Source organism: Columba livia, chromosome 2, assembly GCF_036013475.1.
Source record: "Columba livia isolate bColLiv1 breed racing homer chromosome 2, bColLiv1.pat.W.v2, whole genome shotgun sequence".
Taxonomy (NCBI): domain Eukaryota; kingdom Metazoa; phylum Chordata; class Aves; order Columbiformes; family Columbidae; genus Columba; species Columba livia.
The window spans coordinates 3,477,496-3,493,536 of NC_088603.1; the positions used below are offsets into that span (position 1 = coordinate 3,477,496).

At 42.7% G+C, this 16,041-nt stretch overlaps 1 protein-coding gene across 22 annotated transcripts in view; it reads left to right on the forward strand.

Moving 5' to 3' along the window:
• Positions 1–16,041, forward strand: part of OBSCN (obscurin, cytoskeletal calmodulin and titin-interacting RhoGEF) — a 201,708-nt gene that overhangs the window by 26,147 nt on the left and 159,520 nt on the right. For all 22 annotated transcript variants that reach the window (XM_065050238.1, XM_065050239.1, XM_065050230.1 and 19 more), the window contains exons 5-12: positions 255–557; positions 2,102–2,368; positions 3,314–3,589; positions 7,145–7,417; positions 10,972–11,247; positions 12,022–12,297; positions 12,981–13,256; positions 13,740–14,015. In XM_065050238.1, coding sequence (XP_064906310.1) covers positions 255–557; positions 2,102–2,368; positions 3,314–3,589; positions 7,145–7,417; positions 10,972–11,247; positions 12,022–12,297; positions 12,981–13,256; positions 13,740–14,015 — 2,223 coding nt within the window. The remainder of the gene's footprint in view (positions 1–254; positions 558–2,101; positions 2,369–3,313; positions 3,590–7,144; positions 7,418–10,971; positions 11,248–12,021; positions 12,298–12,980; positions 13,257–13,739; positions 14,016–16,041) is intronic.

Below are 16,041 nucleotides of genomic sequence, written 5' to 3' on the forward strand. Positions count from 1 at the left end.
TATAATATTGTGTGGAAATCACGTATGTTTAGTTGTGGAGGTAGTAGTATTGTACATATTTTTGTAATCCAGCTCAATCTTCTATGCATTGTCTTGCTTTTCCATCTCACACCACTCTTTTATGGAGGTTTATTAAGCAAGAATAGCTGTTACTCGAGTGTAAGCTTTCTCAATAAGAGAAAAAGTGGCTTTTCCACTCTGACATAAACTTCTTGCTTTTTATTTTGTTTGCTTCTTTTTTTTTCCTTGTTCAGCTCCCAAAAAACCTCCCACCAAACCCCCAGGAGACCCTGTGGTGAAAAATAAAACAGAAACCTCAGTGACGCTAGCATGGTCCCCTCCGAAGACGGACCGCCCCATTCCAATCGACGGCTACGTTGTGGAACGCAAGAAACTAACTGGCTTCACCTGGGTGAGGTGCCACGAGTCCCATGTCCCTGTCCCGGAGTTCACAGTGAGCGACCTGTCAGAAGAGGCTGACTATCAGTTCAGAGTGTCTGCAGTCAACGCCTACGGACAGAGCCCCTACCTGGAGTTCCCAGGGAGCATGCACCTTGGTGAGCCCAAAACCATCAGAAAATGGGTCGATCTGGGCTGATTTGCCATGTGGGTGCTCTAAAGATGTTTCCTGTGACTTTGAGGAGGATAGAAAATTGCACAGCAAAACCTTTTCGCCTTCACTGATAGTTTTCCTGTCTTGTTTCAACCACTGGCCATCACCAAAATGATGGTGGTTGGGTTGCTGTGGTAGAGCTGTGAGCATTTGTCATCTGGGACCTCTCCAACAGGTCCATGTCTTTCCTGGCACTCTCAGCACAGGACACACATGGACCTGCTGGAGAGGGGCCAGAGGAGCCACAGGAATGATCCAAGGCTGGAACAGCTCTGCTGGGAGGACAGGCTGAGAGAGTTGGGGTGTTCAGCTGGAGAAGAGAAGCTCCAGGGGGACCCTAGTGCAGCCTTTCCACACTTAAAAGGAGCTGATAAGAAAGATAGGGACAGTCTTTTGAGCAGGGCCTGTTGTGATAGGACAAGGGGTGATGGTTTTAAACTAAAGGAGGGAGATTCAGGCTGGACACGAGGAAGAAATTTTGTACGATAAGGGTGGTGAGAGCCTGGCCCAGGTTGGCCAGAGAGGTGGTGGATGAACCATCCCTGGAGACATCCCAGGCCAGGCTGGACGGGGCTCTGAGCAACCTGAGCTGGTGAAGATGTCCCTGCTCATGGCAGGGGTGGCACTGGATGAGCTGGGAAGGTCCCTTCCAACCCAGATTATTCTGTGACTCTATGCTTATATTCCAACATCTCGCATCAGGCTGTGTGAGAGGCAGAGCTCTCTGCAATGGATCTTAAGCCTCTAAGTGCTTTTACTAGACCTGTTATGAAAGGAAAACTTCAGTGGTCATATGATATAACTTTCAGTACATCAATAAGATCTCAAACTTGCATCTAGAGAATACTTATGTGGTGATCATACTGTCAGGAAAACCAGGTTCCAGGCAGCCTATTTTTAATTGAAGAGTTATTAGGAGAAATAAGGGTGTTTTACTTTATGTCTAGGATGCCAATGTACCCGTAGAATAATGGTGAACATTGAGATTATTCTTTTGAATATTCTTCCTTTGATTCATTGCACTGGAAAATACCCGCACAGACTTTGATCACACTGTGTCTCGTTATTGTGTCATCTTTTTTCCAGCTGTCTTAACACACCTGAATTTTCCTAGAGTATCTAGAAATGACTGGTTGGCTGGGTGACCTCATGAGGATCCTTTCAAAATCTAAGAATAATACTGGTTATTAAATAAACAGCATGCTTGCCAGGGAACCTGAGTGTTTCAGGCTTGTTAAGCATCTAAGGGAAAAAATAAGTAAGATATGTTTGTTGTACTTTCCCTGCAGAAAGAGGACTTACTAATGCCATAGGTAGAAATGAAATCATGTTGAGCAACTGTGCATTGCCTCCAGTGCATGCAAATTGTATAAGGTTACAGGTTTATTCTCACTTCTTGTTTACACCAAAAACTTTGTCCTTTGGAAGAACTATTCTCCAGCATTGTGACCTTTGATCTCAGAGATACACATTGTTTTTCTTCCCCAGAACCAGTCCTGGCTGTGAAAACCCCCCTGACATCTGTTGAAGCTGTACCTGGAGGGGATGCCCTGTTTACTCTTGACCTTACTAAAACGTGTTCTGGCACTTGGTACCTTAATGGTAAAGTCTTACAGGAAAGTGAGACCTATATCATTAAGAGAACTCAAACTACTCACACCCTGATCATAAAGAATGTCAGCAAGAACGATGATGGAGCGGAAGTGAAATTTGTTGCCAATAATATTGACACCAGCACCAAGATGAGAGTGAAAGGTATTTACTTTGATCATTGTCTTTTCTTCTTCCAGTCAAGGGGCAGTTTTTGTGACCTGATGATTAGAACTGGGGCTGGAGGCTTTCACTGATACTTGATCTGGAGGAAATATCTGAAACAGCATCATAAGAACTCACGTGGGTCCTCATCATGATAGCACAGAGTTCAGTGTGAGCCCATCTAGCTAGCTGGTTGGTATCTGAACTAGCCCGCTTAACATCAGCTCATGCATTCCTGCAGTTCACAACCATCAGTCAGTGGATTCTGTCACCAGATCTACCACTAAGTCACCTCTGAGCAGTAATTTCAGCTCTAGGTTCAGCCAGTCTTTCTGACCGTTGTAGAGTCTTTCACAAGTAAAGGAGCATTAATTGCTAATGAGGGTTTTTTTTTTTGTATGTTTGATTGGTTATTGTTTTTTTTCCTCAGGTTTTTTAGTCTACCACAGATGTGTGTGATGTACAAGTTAGTACCATGTAACTCAATTTAGCATTGAGAATTGGGTGCTCCAGCCTTCCTCTGTGAAACCACAGAACGGTTGAGGTTGGAAGGCACCTCTAGAGATCATCTATTCAAACCCAAAATAATTGAGTCAAACCCTATGATGACAATGATGACAAGATGTATATCTAGCCACAAAAAGTAACAAACAGACATTCATTCTGGAAGCATGTTTGGCTTTGAGTGCAAATCTCTGCAGAAGCATGTTTAGAGTGTTATTTATCAGTAGAAAGTTGTGCACTTATATTTTTTTCTTAATGATTCTGGCAATAAAACCAGATTGGTTCTCCTGAACTGGAAAAAATGGCTTGGTATTGACATGAGTGTGAGGGCAGGAATAGGGCCTAATACTTTTCCAAAGATCTCACAGTCTATGGCAGATACATATCACGGACATGTTAATCTGATATAACTTGAAACAACCAGGTCTTTGCTCCTGACAGGTGCTGCAGTGAGATTTACCAACAAGAGCAGAGATATCGAAACGGTCTCTGCTCGGTTACGGGAGGAAGCAAAACTTCAGGCTGAGCTTTCAGATGCCGAGGCCACTGTGAAGTGGATGAAGGATGGTAAAGAACTCAAGGCCAGTGAAAAATATGAATTTCAAACTGCGGGGAAGAGGCACGTCCTGAAAATTCGCAATACTGGCACAGAGGATGCTGGAGTTTATGAGTGCGTTTGTGAAGGGGATAAAATGCGCTACCAGCTTTCGGTGAAAGGTATGTGAGCACCTGGGCTGCTTTGAATTAATGGTCTGCTCCTGCCCTAAGTCAACAGAGTCATCAAGGGACAGAAAGGGAGTGATCCAGAGGCAGTCCAGGGAGTTGTGGTAGCTCCCCATCAACATCTGGCATTGGCAGTGTAGTCCCAGAGTAGGAGATCTTGGGATCTAACACCGTCTCAGTAGTAGGAGCTGTGATTTCACTCAATTTGATGTTGTTTCATGGGACTGAAAGGTGAGTACAGAAAAGGTGCTCTTGTGAGGGAGGGATTTAGCCACAGGGGCAGGACATGATGCATGTGACCCCATGTCTGCCCTATACTGTCATATTGGACAAGTCACTGAGGAGCTCGTTCAGCTCTGATTGATGTTCTGATGGACCAAGATCATCTTGATATCACGGGATTTATCATTTCTTCTCTTTTTCTCAATACCCTGGTGAATACGCACAGACCTTTCCAGGGCACACTGGATGACTTGACTCATGGAGTGCTGTTTAGAACAGACAGCAAAATGTCATTTTCTTTTAATGTTTCTTGTTTGTTAGGTTTGAACCAGTACTGTTTTACAGCTGCCCCCTTGTTTGGATGTTTTTGTTTTCATGACAGTCTCTTCCCTCCTGATGGCCTGATACCCAGCTGATGGGCACATCCACTCCCAGAGCAAGACACAGAATCTTGAACCTTTATCCTGAAACCAACAGCATTAAGCCCCCCTCTTACAAGCCTTCCCAACTGTACAAGATTTAATGAACTAGTTCATAGGAGAGTTTCCTCTGCCGTGAGTGGGATGAGGTTTAGGCTGAAAAGCCCCAGTGTGTCCACTGATCATTCCTCATGGGTATCATCTAGATGTCTACTACAGTTCAGAGTGTAAAGCCAACACAGTCTAACTTGTTGTCAGATGTGTGGGGTGAACTCCAAAGCTATTTTTCAAAGTTCACACTGTAAAGCCATTTAATTTCTGTGTATGTCACTCCTCACCTTCCCAGCAATGATCATGCTGTTTCTACCCTGAGTACGTATGAGATGCTCCATCATCTCGTTCTGCTGGCTTCTCACCCTCCTTGGTCTCTGTAGAAACAACGAAGACCCAGAGTGATGCATGTGTTTTCCACCTGACAACTTACTTGCTTGGTTATTCTCAAAGAGCAAACTCAAATGAGACACAAAGAGAGCTGAAAAAAGCAATTTGAAATTTTGTCTATTTGTGGAACGAGGAATTTGCTGTCTACACTTGACAGCTGTTCTTAGTTTTTGTTTTATTCTCTCTCGGCCCTATTAGCATAATTTTTCACACTGGTAGGTGTACCCACAGATTTAATTGATTTAGCTGATGGACATTTCCATGTGCTTTTCACTGTAATGTGACTATCAAATGACTACTCAATGCTATTACTTCAAACACTGTGTTGACAAGCTGTAACTTAAACATCTGCTGTTCGTAGCTTGATCCCCAGAGAATCAGCTTTGATATCAATATATCTCACCCTTGTAGGATGAGGCTGTCGTGGCATTTTACCTCTCAGCATCGCCACCTTTTATCTGTTCCTCCTGCAAATCAGACACAGCGAGCCGGTGAATCACTTGGTGTGCAGGTCAGCTGAGTCTGGCACGTGGGCGACACGCGGCTGCCACCGCGCCAAGCCGCGGCCAGAGGTGTGTCATTCCCTGGGACTCCTGCCCAAAAGAGCCCCGCTAGAAAACGCACTTGCCATTTGTCACTGCGGTCCCTCCGCTGCCACGAGACTTCACGTGCCAGGCGTCCTCTGACACATGACCTCCTGCATTGGAATGGGACATCCGAGAAGCCTCTTTCAGGCTGCTGTGGTTGTATTTTTCACTCTGGTTTTCTAAGGAAGTGGAAGGTGCATGAATGAGCCTATCTTCTCTCTTCTTTTTCCCAAACCTTTTAACCTGTGGGTTGAGTTACAGTAACGCCGGTGGAGAAGCAGAGGTGTTGGCAGTGTTCGGCCCCCACAGGCTTCATAGTCATGAGTGGTTGGGTAGAGTAGAGAGACTGTGGTGTTGTCCTACTGAAGGGAAAGCTCTGCTGTCATTAGTCATTAGGGAAACATGTGGAAACAGGCTTCAAGAAAATATAATAAAAAATGAGTTTTTCCCTGGTTTCAATGCTTCTGGTACTACTTCTTTACCTATAGATATTACTTCTAGTAAGCAGACTTAGTAAACCCTAGAAAATAGGGCTGGTAGAGAGCTGGAGAGGTCAAATGCAAGCTCCTGTCCCTGCCAGAAGCTGGTGATTGAGCAGAGTCCCTTGAGGACCAGACGTGGAGAAGCCATTGGCTGCACCATCTCATCCCTTTCCTTGTTCATTTGCTCACTGGGTGTTTTTTAATCTTAGATTGGGGCAGATTTGGGACCGGTGTTATATTTTTCTTTCTTACCTGTATACTGCTTGGCTTGTCAATCCAGTCTTCATTTTTAGGTCTCTGAACTCTGCCACTGTACAAGCCTGTGAATATTGGTTCCCTACCAAATATTTGTCTATAATTAAAAGCTCTACCAGAGACATGGAGAAATCGAATGTTCTTAAAAGCAGGGAAACTAAATGCAAAATCCTTTCCATTCTCCTTGAGCTAAAGGAGGACCTATATGTGTTACACCACAATGTAGCATTGATAATAACACCTCTGGAGCAAAAGAATGGAACACGCTTAGCTGGTCCAGACCATGGACTGCAAATGTATCAGCAGTGAAAGCTAACAAGAGCTTTTGCCAGGCATTCTGCAGAATTGTTAACTTGTATTGTGCAACTATGGTCTTGAAATTAAGGAAAAAATGCGTACATAATCAAGGCTTTGATTTTAATAGCTTTGACTGCACAGTCCCAACAAAGCGACTTGATTGTGTGTGTTGCTTTAAATAATATGTTAAGAAGATGTTTGAAAATTAATTCCATTATGCAGAGTAAAAAGAGACTGTGGTTTTAGGCTCCTATTTTTAGCTAAAATATTGGTGGGTGTTTGAATCTTTGCTTTGAGGCAACTAGTGACTCAATTATTCCACTATATGTTAATATGGTGTCAGATTTATTATTTGCCTTCTATGCTCCAGTTAATTTCCAGGATTTTTTTTTTAATTTCAGGCTCTGTGATATCCATATAGAATTGTAACTTAATATCATTTACTTTATCTAGATTAAATTTTAACCTACTTTAGAGTAGATTTATTTGTCAGGTGGTTACATTACAGTGATTAAATAACCTTCATAGATTTCCCTCCCCTTTGGTTCTGTCATATATATTTCTGCACCTCTCTCAGGTATTTTCTTCATAACCCTATGGCTTAAGACTTCCTCTCCCATTGGTTTTACCTCCTGTGTTGTATGTGCTCTGGTTTTTAGACATGTGATAATCGCATATATGATTTATAAAGGCTGGATTTTGACTGCTTCTGCATTAGAACCTAGTAACTAGATCCATAATTAGAAGTGTATATTTGTTCTTATGATAAATTAATACTGTAAATAAGTGTTGTATATATTTACTGATGTCCACACAATTCTTTACCAGTGTCTCTATTTGTTTCAGCACTTGCAAACTTCATAAACAAAGAGAAAACTGGAGGAGTTATCAGGGCCACCTCTGGAAAACAGGCTGAATTTGTTTCTGAGACCTCTGAGGCCAACATCATGGTTAAGTGGTACAAAGATGGCAAAGAAATCACAGCCAGCAAGAAATTCACCATGGAAGATAAAGGAAAACTGCACAAGCTTGTGGCTTCAGCTGTGACAAAAGAAGATGAAGGAATATATACATGCAAAATTGGAGATGACACTCTTATTTTTGATTTAAAAGTCTCGGGTAAGTTTGTGATGCAAGTATGGCATCAGAGTATGTTAGAAACTCAGGACTTGGTTCATTATACTTGTCTATTGCCTTTTTTTTTGGCCAAGAATGTACAGTACTATTGCAGAGACTCTGATCTGTATTGTGATTGCTATGCAAACTTACCATATGGACAAATAATTTAGTGATGTTGTTATGTATTCAAGTCATCACAAGCTTTTAGCAGGGCTGGAGTCACAATTCAGAGAACCACATCTGACCTTTATTCTTTTAGCTCAGTGAGTGCACCAGCACACACATCGTCTTTAAATTTCATGACCAAGGTTGTCCTGAAGTCTTACTATGAAAGTCCCATGTCCTCCTTAGACAATTTTAACCCCTGATTTTGAGAGTTAAGCATCTCCTGCTATTCCCAAAGGACACTGTGATCTCTGAGACATCTCCCTGCAGTACTGTAGGTGAAGCCATTGGTTCATGGCACAAGCCCATAAAGCACGTGGTAGAGCACGTGGCTGTCAGGTTAAGCCCAGGACAGAAATGCTTGTCACTGGTGTGTTCCAGTCTAGGATGGAGCCAGAGTATAAAATGACACAGGAATTTATCTCTGAAATTCAATATCTGTGAAATTCAACTGATTCGATTTGCATAGCCCGGTGGGAACCTTACTCCTAAAAGTGGTTTTCTGGCTTATGTGTAGAGCCTAATTTTTAACCCAGTCCTAAGTTACAAATCGAAGCTCTGCTGAAAGCTTCTGATGGTGTGTCCACATGCTGCAGTGCAATGCAATTTAAGAGAAGTAACAACTGACTGTCACCTGTAAGAGTACGTGCATGTTTCTATGATGTTGCTCATCAGATAATGAAAAACTCATCATAGCTGATAAATCTAACACAGCACTGGTCTTGAGGGATTGTATACAGGGTTTACTGAGCTAGAGGGATTGTTTCCAGTTTGCAACCGATATTTGCTCAGGTGTTCACTCTGCATCCTGCCTCCAGTTCTCTTTGGTTCAGAATCAAACATTACACAGTTTCATTTTGAGTGTAATTCTTAAGGCCCTGACTTTGCCCATTGAAAGGCTGGCCTAAAAGAGCCAATGCAGCTCTATCCAATCTGATTGATGCAGAGTGAAAGGTACCTTCCAAAAGGTAATTTATTGTCTGATGGGAGACATCTAAGATGGATTTAAAAAGTTTTCTGGAGCTGTCTTTGTCTGAACATCAAGTACAGAGGAAGCCTGATTACCTGAGATAGGATACCTGACTTTTTGATGACTACTTGTAGCTTAGGTGAATCTCTCCTGTAACTCTTATGACAAAACATCACATGGTTCAGATAAAGGAATCTGCTAAGTAACTGTGTTTCTCCACAAACATTTTGATGAAAAATGATTGAGTTACAGCTAGTGAACAAAACTTTAGCTAGGGCAACTTCCACCTTGTTTCACATGTCACTGTAAAGCTTCCAGAGCGTTAAGAATCACTGCACAGTCAGGGGACGGTCACAGGGCAGGGAAGTAATCTGTCTTTATGGTAGAATCATAAAACATCTTGAGTTGGAACGGACCCACAAGGATCATTGAGTTCAACTGCTGGCATCTCCAAAATTCACATCACGTGTCTGAGAGCATTGTCCAGTCTCTTCTTGAACACCGTCAGGTTGGGGCTGTGACACCTCCCTGGGGAGCCTGTTCAGTGTCCAGCACCTCTGGGTGAAGAAACTTTTCCCAATGTACAACCTAAACCTCCCCTGGCACATCTTCTTGCCATTCCCTTAAGTTCCATCATTGGTCAACAGAGACAAGAGATCAGCACCTGACCCACCTATGAGTGTCCTCAATAATCCTGAACTGCAGAGCTCTGGAGGGACTATTCTTCCTTGGTCATGTAATTTTTTAAAAATAGATCAGTACTAACTATTACAATTTTAAATGAAATATTTGTTTTCTGGTGCCACAGACATGCTTGGCATGGCTGTAGCATAGCAATTGTCCTTGGGATACTTGGTGACTGAAAGCAACAGTTGCTGCTAAAAGAAATGCAATACTAAGCTAAGGTTGATTATAACTGGCAGCCATCAGCTTGTTCTTTGGGCAAGGACTGGCTTAGTGGAATGGAGGGTATGAAATACCTGACATGCTCATCAAATATTGCTCATTAGCTTAGGGACAGGGTGTGTCAGGTAGGTTTGCTCACATTTTACATGCAAGGTGCCTGTCTCCATTTAATTAGTTGTCTTTGTTTTTACCTTTACAAATACACTTGCAAAACCCCCGAGTTGATAAAAATGCTGTATTGTTGCTGCATATATGACATACATAGTGTGGCCACCAGCCTGTGCAGTCAGCAGAGATTGAGCTGAGGTATTGAAGGAGGAACCTCTGCTACTTGAGCTACTCTAGAAGATGGAGAATATCTTATCAATGAGATTATCCCCTCTGTATTGTAGATGAGGCTCTTAGGGACATGTTTTAGTGCCAGTGTTAGGTCAAAGCTTGGGCTCAATGATCCTGATGGTCTCTTCCTACCAATATGATTCTGTGGTTCTACCCTGATTTGATCTGGGAAAGAATTAGTCCAGTGGGACTGATCATGTGAACATGGTGCTGCAGGAATGGGCTCAGAAACATGTAATAGAAGACCCCTCATCACTTCCAACAAGAGTTTCTGAGATTTCTTGAGTATTTTCAAAGCTGTTTGGGGTCTCTGGTGTCAATATGTGTTCCCTAGAGCTTGCTTGAAATCAGAAAAAAGGAGTGAGGACTAAAGCCCCAGCAACTGGAAGGCATCTCAGCTTGATTTCAAAGATCTCTAGATCCTTTTAGATCTTTAGATCTTTGAAATCAAACTGAGAGCTTGAGATGAATGTGATTGCACTGTAACTGAGAGCAATTATCTGAGGATAAGAGAGGTTTGCACCACCTATCAGAAAGCTGGGCACCAACATTCATGTGTGTGTTGAGTCAGGAGCTGTGAATTAAAGCACACATCAGGTTTTACGGTCTCGTGATGTTGGGCCAGGTTCTGCTCATGGCTTGGTAATGGAAACCGCTGCGTCCGTGCTCTGCAGTGCCTTTCATGTTTGACTTTCGAAAGGGAGGCAGAAAATGGATGCACATCACTTAGGTGGATTCTGGTTATGGATCCAGGTATGCATAGATCCCTGTCTATCTAGAACTTCATAAGGCTAGTATTAATAGCACACTGTAGACCTGATACAGCGTAAAGGATTCATCAATACCAAACTCTCAAACCGGAGACCAGGATGTACTAACTCTCTGGAAGATTTAAAACTTGGACAATGTGTTTCCTGGTAGAGATAACATTGCTGTAGCTCAGGAGAAACTTGTCTGGCTCATCACCACAGTTTATTGCCATAACTGTTAACACTCTGTCATAATTAGGTTGCAATAATACCATGCAGAAATATATACATTACACCTCCAGAGTTGAAAATTGATTACCCAATGAGACTAGCAATGAAATAATGATTGGTAACTACTGTGTCTTAACTTTGTGCTGATAAGCCTGCATGAAGGCATAAGCTGTTTTCTCCTTTTCTCTTTCCAGATGAAGCTGTTACTTTTGTCAACAAGCCCAAAATGACTCCAGAAATATCAGTCAGGCCTTCTGAAAACCTCGAGCTCGTCTGTGAGGTGTCAGCTGTGAGTGGAGCTGTGGTATGGAAGAAGGATCAAACTGAGGTGAAGCAGGACCAGAGGACAACAATCGTCTCCCAGGGGACGCACCGCAAGCTCATCATCAAGAAGGTGACACAGCAAGACCAAGGGAGCTATACCTGTGAAACCAAGGACGACAGAACCACATTCCAAGTCAAAGTCAGAGGTGAGAAAATGCTAGAAATGTCAAAGATAAAGGAATATTCCATTTTGAGGACCATCTCACAACCTCTCTGGGGTGAAATATTTGAGCCACAAGACTTGATTTTTAGTTAATTGTCATATCAACATTTTATACACACACTGTTGGATCCATGACTTGTAACCACAAAAAAAACAATGATGTGCAAGGATGATAACTTCTGCACCTCTCACCTGGTCTGTCTGCAGAAAAACTGCATAATCACAGTGTGAGGCCATAGCAGAGGTAGATTAAAAATATAGGATAAAAATAGATAAAAATAGGATAAAAATAGATTTTAAAAAAAAAAAAAAAAGAAAGGAAAGGGGAGGTGTTTGAAGAGCTCTGTTTAGGTGGAGAATGGCTGAATTTGAGTGGCCCAAATAGGCAGCAAAAGTGCGAATGTTCCTGTATATTAGGATAAGAGGGCTGTTCCCTTTGGATTCACTGGAAGCTTGGAGAGGCATAGAAAGAGAAAAAGAAAGAAGAGGGAGGAGGGACCAGGCAGTGAATGCTCATGCTCTAAGTCCCATGTTCAAATCTGTGCTCAAATAGTGAGTTTTGATAATTTATCCCAGATTTCCCATACATTTATTCACCTCCTACCAGCAAAGCAGAGATGAAGGTGTTGTCCTGCCTTAATGGACCATCATGATACCTCCTGTCAGGGGAAAATATAGTGAAATAGAGAAAATTTGATTAAGCACTGGAGAAGAGAATTGCAAAAAGCTATGTGTGACTGTTGTGGCTTTCTTACAGAGACCGAAGATGTGTTTACAAACAAGGACAAGGTACAAAAGGAGGTTAAGGCTGTACTGACTCAAAATGCCACCCTAAGCTGCGAGGTGGCCCAGGAGAAGACTGATGTGAAATGGTACAAGGAGGGGAAACTGATCACCTCAAGCAAGAAGTTCAAGGTGGAGTCGGAGGGGAAATCACGTCGTCTGGTGGTGGGTCAGGTGGAGAAGAAAGATGCTGGGGAGTACACCTGCGAGGCTGCCGGACAGAAACTCACCTTCAAGATCATTGTCACAGGTGAGACACATCAGTTCTCATCACAGAGTGGTCCCTGATTTCCCTTTACTACAGAGCAAAATGAATCCCTCTCCAGGGACTGCGTAGCCCAGATGTTCATTGAGTAGTGAGGGTGATTAGGTGACCAACTTTTCTGTATCTGCCACTCAGATGCCTAAAATTTGTTGTCTTCATCTGTGAGGTGAATCCCATTCAGAGCTCCTTGCTTTCTGCTTTCTCAGTAAATAAAAAATAAAAAACTTTCCTTATGGTTTTGCGATTTATAGAGATAAAGGTAGATCCAGCTCCCAGATGTGAAAGAAAATAGGTCTCGAAGAAGTAGGAGAACAGATCTGCTCAAGAAGTACCTAAAATGGGCAAGGTTTACATATGGATCCCATTGGAGAATATGATTGGGAGATTATTTGTCCATTACGTTAAGGAACAAAAAGTAAAATTTCTTGTGGCGATGGGAAGAAAATGGTTTCCTGAGACATTCTGTTGTTTGGCTCAGAAGTGGTTAATGTGCTGTCCTCAGGCTGTACAAAGGGCTGTGTCCTCACTGTATCTTTGCTGTGAGTGGGATCATTCCAAATTGATAGAGATGTGGCAGTTGTTATAAAAAGGATTTTTCATTTAGGTTTGGACACTCTGGATGGTGTGAAAATATGTGTGGGTTTAAAATCGATTTTCCCACCCTACAGAAGCAGAAGATGCATTTATCAACAAGGACAAAGTGAAGAAGGAGGTGAAAGCTGCACTATCAGAAAACGCCACCCTGAGCTGCGAGGTGGCCCAGGAGAAGACTGATGTGAAATGGTACAAGGAGGGGAAACTGATCACCTCGAGCAAGAAGTTCAAGGTGGAGTCGGAGGGGAAATCGCGTCGTCTGGTGGTGGGTCAGGTGGAGAAGAAAGATGCTGGGGAGTACACCTGCGAGGCTGCCGGCCAGAAACTCACCTTCAAGATTGATGTCATAGGTGAGGGAAGATTCCTTGGCCCAGCTTTCCTATTTGTAGACCATTTAGAAAAATGAATATTATTGTATATTAATATCTTCGTAAAACATTAGAAAATCTTTAAGACAGGGAGCTCCATACTTGAAAAACTTTGGGATCTACCCATCTCTGTAGGAACAGGGCCCTCAAGAGGAAAGTACTGATGGCACATCTCCATCCCAACATGTTGGTACAACCAGAACAACTCTGCAAAGCTGCTGATTCTCAGTGCGTTTCAGAGCAGGGTCATGGTGAAGCATGGTAGACTTGTCTGCCCAATGTCTGCACTCAAAACACAAAACAAAACCCAAAAGCTCACCACAAAGTGGTTTGAATGTTCTACCAATAGTTGTAGATGTGTATTCTCCAGTCAGAGTCTTGGTTTCAATGTTACCTGTAAGCTGTGATAAAGAGATTGGACAACACCGTATTTTGGAGACACTCAGAGTTTCTCTCTCTTTTCAGAGCCAGAAGTTGTGTTTACAAACAAGGACAAAGTGAAGAAGGAGGTGAAAGCTGCACTATCAGAAGATGTCACCCTGAGCTGCGAGGTGGCCCAGGAGAAGACCGATGTGAAATGGTACAAGGAGGGGAAACTGATCACCTCGAGCAAGAAGATCAAGGTGGAGTCAGAGGGGAAATCGCGTCGTCTGGTGGTGGGTCAGGTGGAGAAGAAAGATGCTGGGGAGTACACCTGCGAGGCTGCCGGCCAGAAACTCACCTTCAAGATTGATGTCACAGGTGAGACAGTCCAGTTTATATTCCGTTGCCTTTTCTTTGTACCTGTCAAAATATTAGAAATGCTGTTAAAGTACTTTCTGATGTTGGTCTGAGCTACCATTTCAGTGAGGCTGTGTGGGACTGTGCAGATCTACTGATTAGGTGCAGTAGATATCTGCACCTAATATCAGCTCCTGATATCAGCTCCTCAACTCCCCCTAAGTGTCCTCAGGCTCAGATTATGAATGAAGAGTTTTCATTAGCAGGCACTGTGCTAAAGGACCTCTTGCGATTTGATCATTAGTATTGCTCTTCCTCCTCTTCTTCTTGCTAGTCTTTCACAAAAGTCTCTGTTTTCTTCCCTCTTCATTTCATCATTCCTCTACATGTCCTCACTCTGAAACCATAGAATTACTTCAGTTATTCCACAGGTCTGGCTGCACAAACACATGTGTGAACACAGCCTCATAACTCCAAGCACCATGAAACTTTATACACAATGAAAACCAATGGATACAGATGAGTGGAACTTGAATTATCCGTTGTATTTAACAGCCTTTCATCCAGCTCTTCCCCTGCCACTTTGCTTATCTTTCACTGGATGCCCAATTGTTATCTGTAAAGCTATACAAAGTGGTGCAAATCCTTGCCTACCAAGCAATATTTAAACAGTAGCATTTACAAGATCCCTACTTTGTTGTTGCTGCATTGAGAAGGTTTGGGAGTGAGTGGTAACATATTGTCCTAAAAATTTTGGTTAAGTTGCTTTGCACATATCTGTGACCTGCTGGACCCAAAGGTGATGACTCTTCATTATGAATTCTACATCTGCAATGACAGGCATGAGTCCAGGAATGTTTATTTATATTTGCATTTTTCTCCTTAACAACATAGTTTGGAGTCTGGGAATTAAATACCGAGGCCATTCTTTCACTCGGATTACACTAGATATTTCTTTAGTCTCAGTATATTTTGCAAGAGGTCCAGCAAATTTCATCTCAGGCTCCAGGAAACCATGAACACGTTGGCTACATTCTGAGTGATCATTACTGCATCGAATGATAAGAAGGAGTTTGGTTTTTATCCATAAAACTCTGCTGTCTTTGCAGCCAAATGCCTCTCTGTTAATGTTACACTTGTCTCATTTTCTGAGCTGACCAGAACGGGGAATCTATTTTCTAATCTGTTATGACATCAAATACACTGAGACCATGATGCTGGCAGAAGTCTGGCGTTTTATCAGCTATGTAGAAGAGTAACTGTGCTGGGAGTTTATTGACTTTCCTGCTCACAACCATGGTGGAGACCTGAAAGTCTAGATTGGATATGGGGAAAAATTCATTACCAGAAGAGTTGTCAGGCATTGGAACAGGCTGCCGAGGGAAGTGGTGGAGTCACCATCCCTGAAGCAGTTTAAAAGACACATAGATGAGGTGTTTAGGGACATGGTTTAGTGACAGCGTTGGGTTAAAGGCTGGACTTGATGATCTTAAAAGTCTTTTCCAACCTAAATGATTCTATGATTCTAAGTTCTTACAGGGCATATCTTGTGTGCTGTTCCTTTGTAAATGTTGCAGTTTTTAGTGCTTTCCTGCTATCCTGGGGCACCCTTTTGCCTCTTTCTTCTATGTGCCATATACAGCTGCTACTACAGCGTAAAGCTTTGCTGCTCCCCATTGCAGATGTTGTGAACCACCCGCTGTTATGTGTCCCCACTCTTTGTGGAGTACACAGGGGATGTGTTGGGGCACTTTGGCTGTTTTTCATGAATTGCATATCTCGTGCTTTTGGCTCAGGGAACTGCTGTTTTCAGTGAAGGATGGGTTACAGTAAGGCTAGATTTTAGAGCCATCTTTCAGAGAAAACACAAGGCGGATATGGATATAAAAACCACGGCACAGATTGGTATTAAACCAAGTTGCTGAAACCATATTATACATTACTTCAGAGGTGTAGCCAGAAAACATGGAAATTTAGTGCTTTTACCCTTGAATTTCTCTGGCTGAGGGCTATTCTTAGCCATCTGCCTCAGAAACCAAAGGTTTTC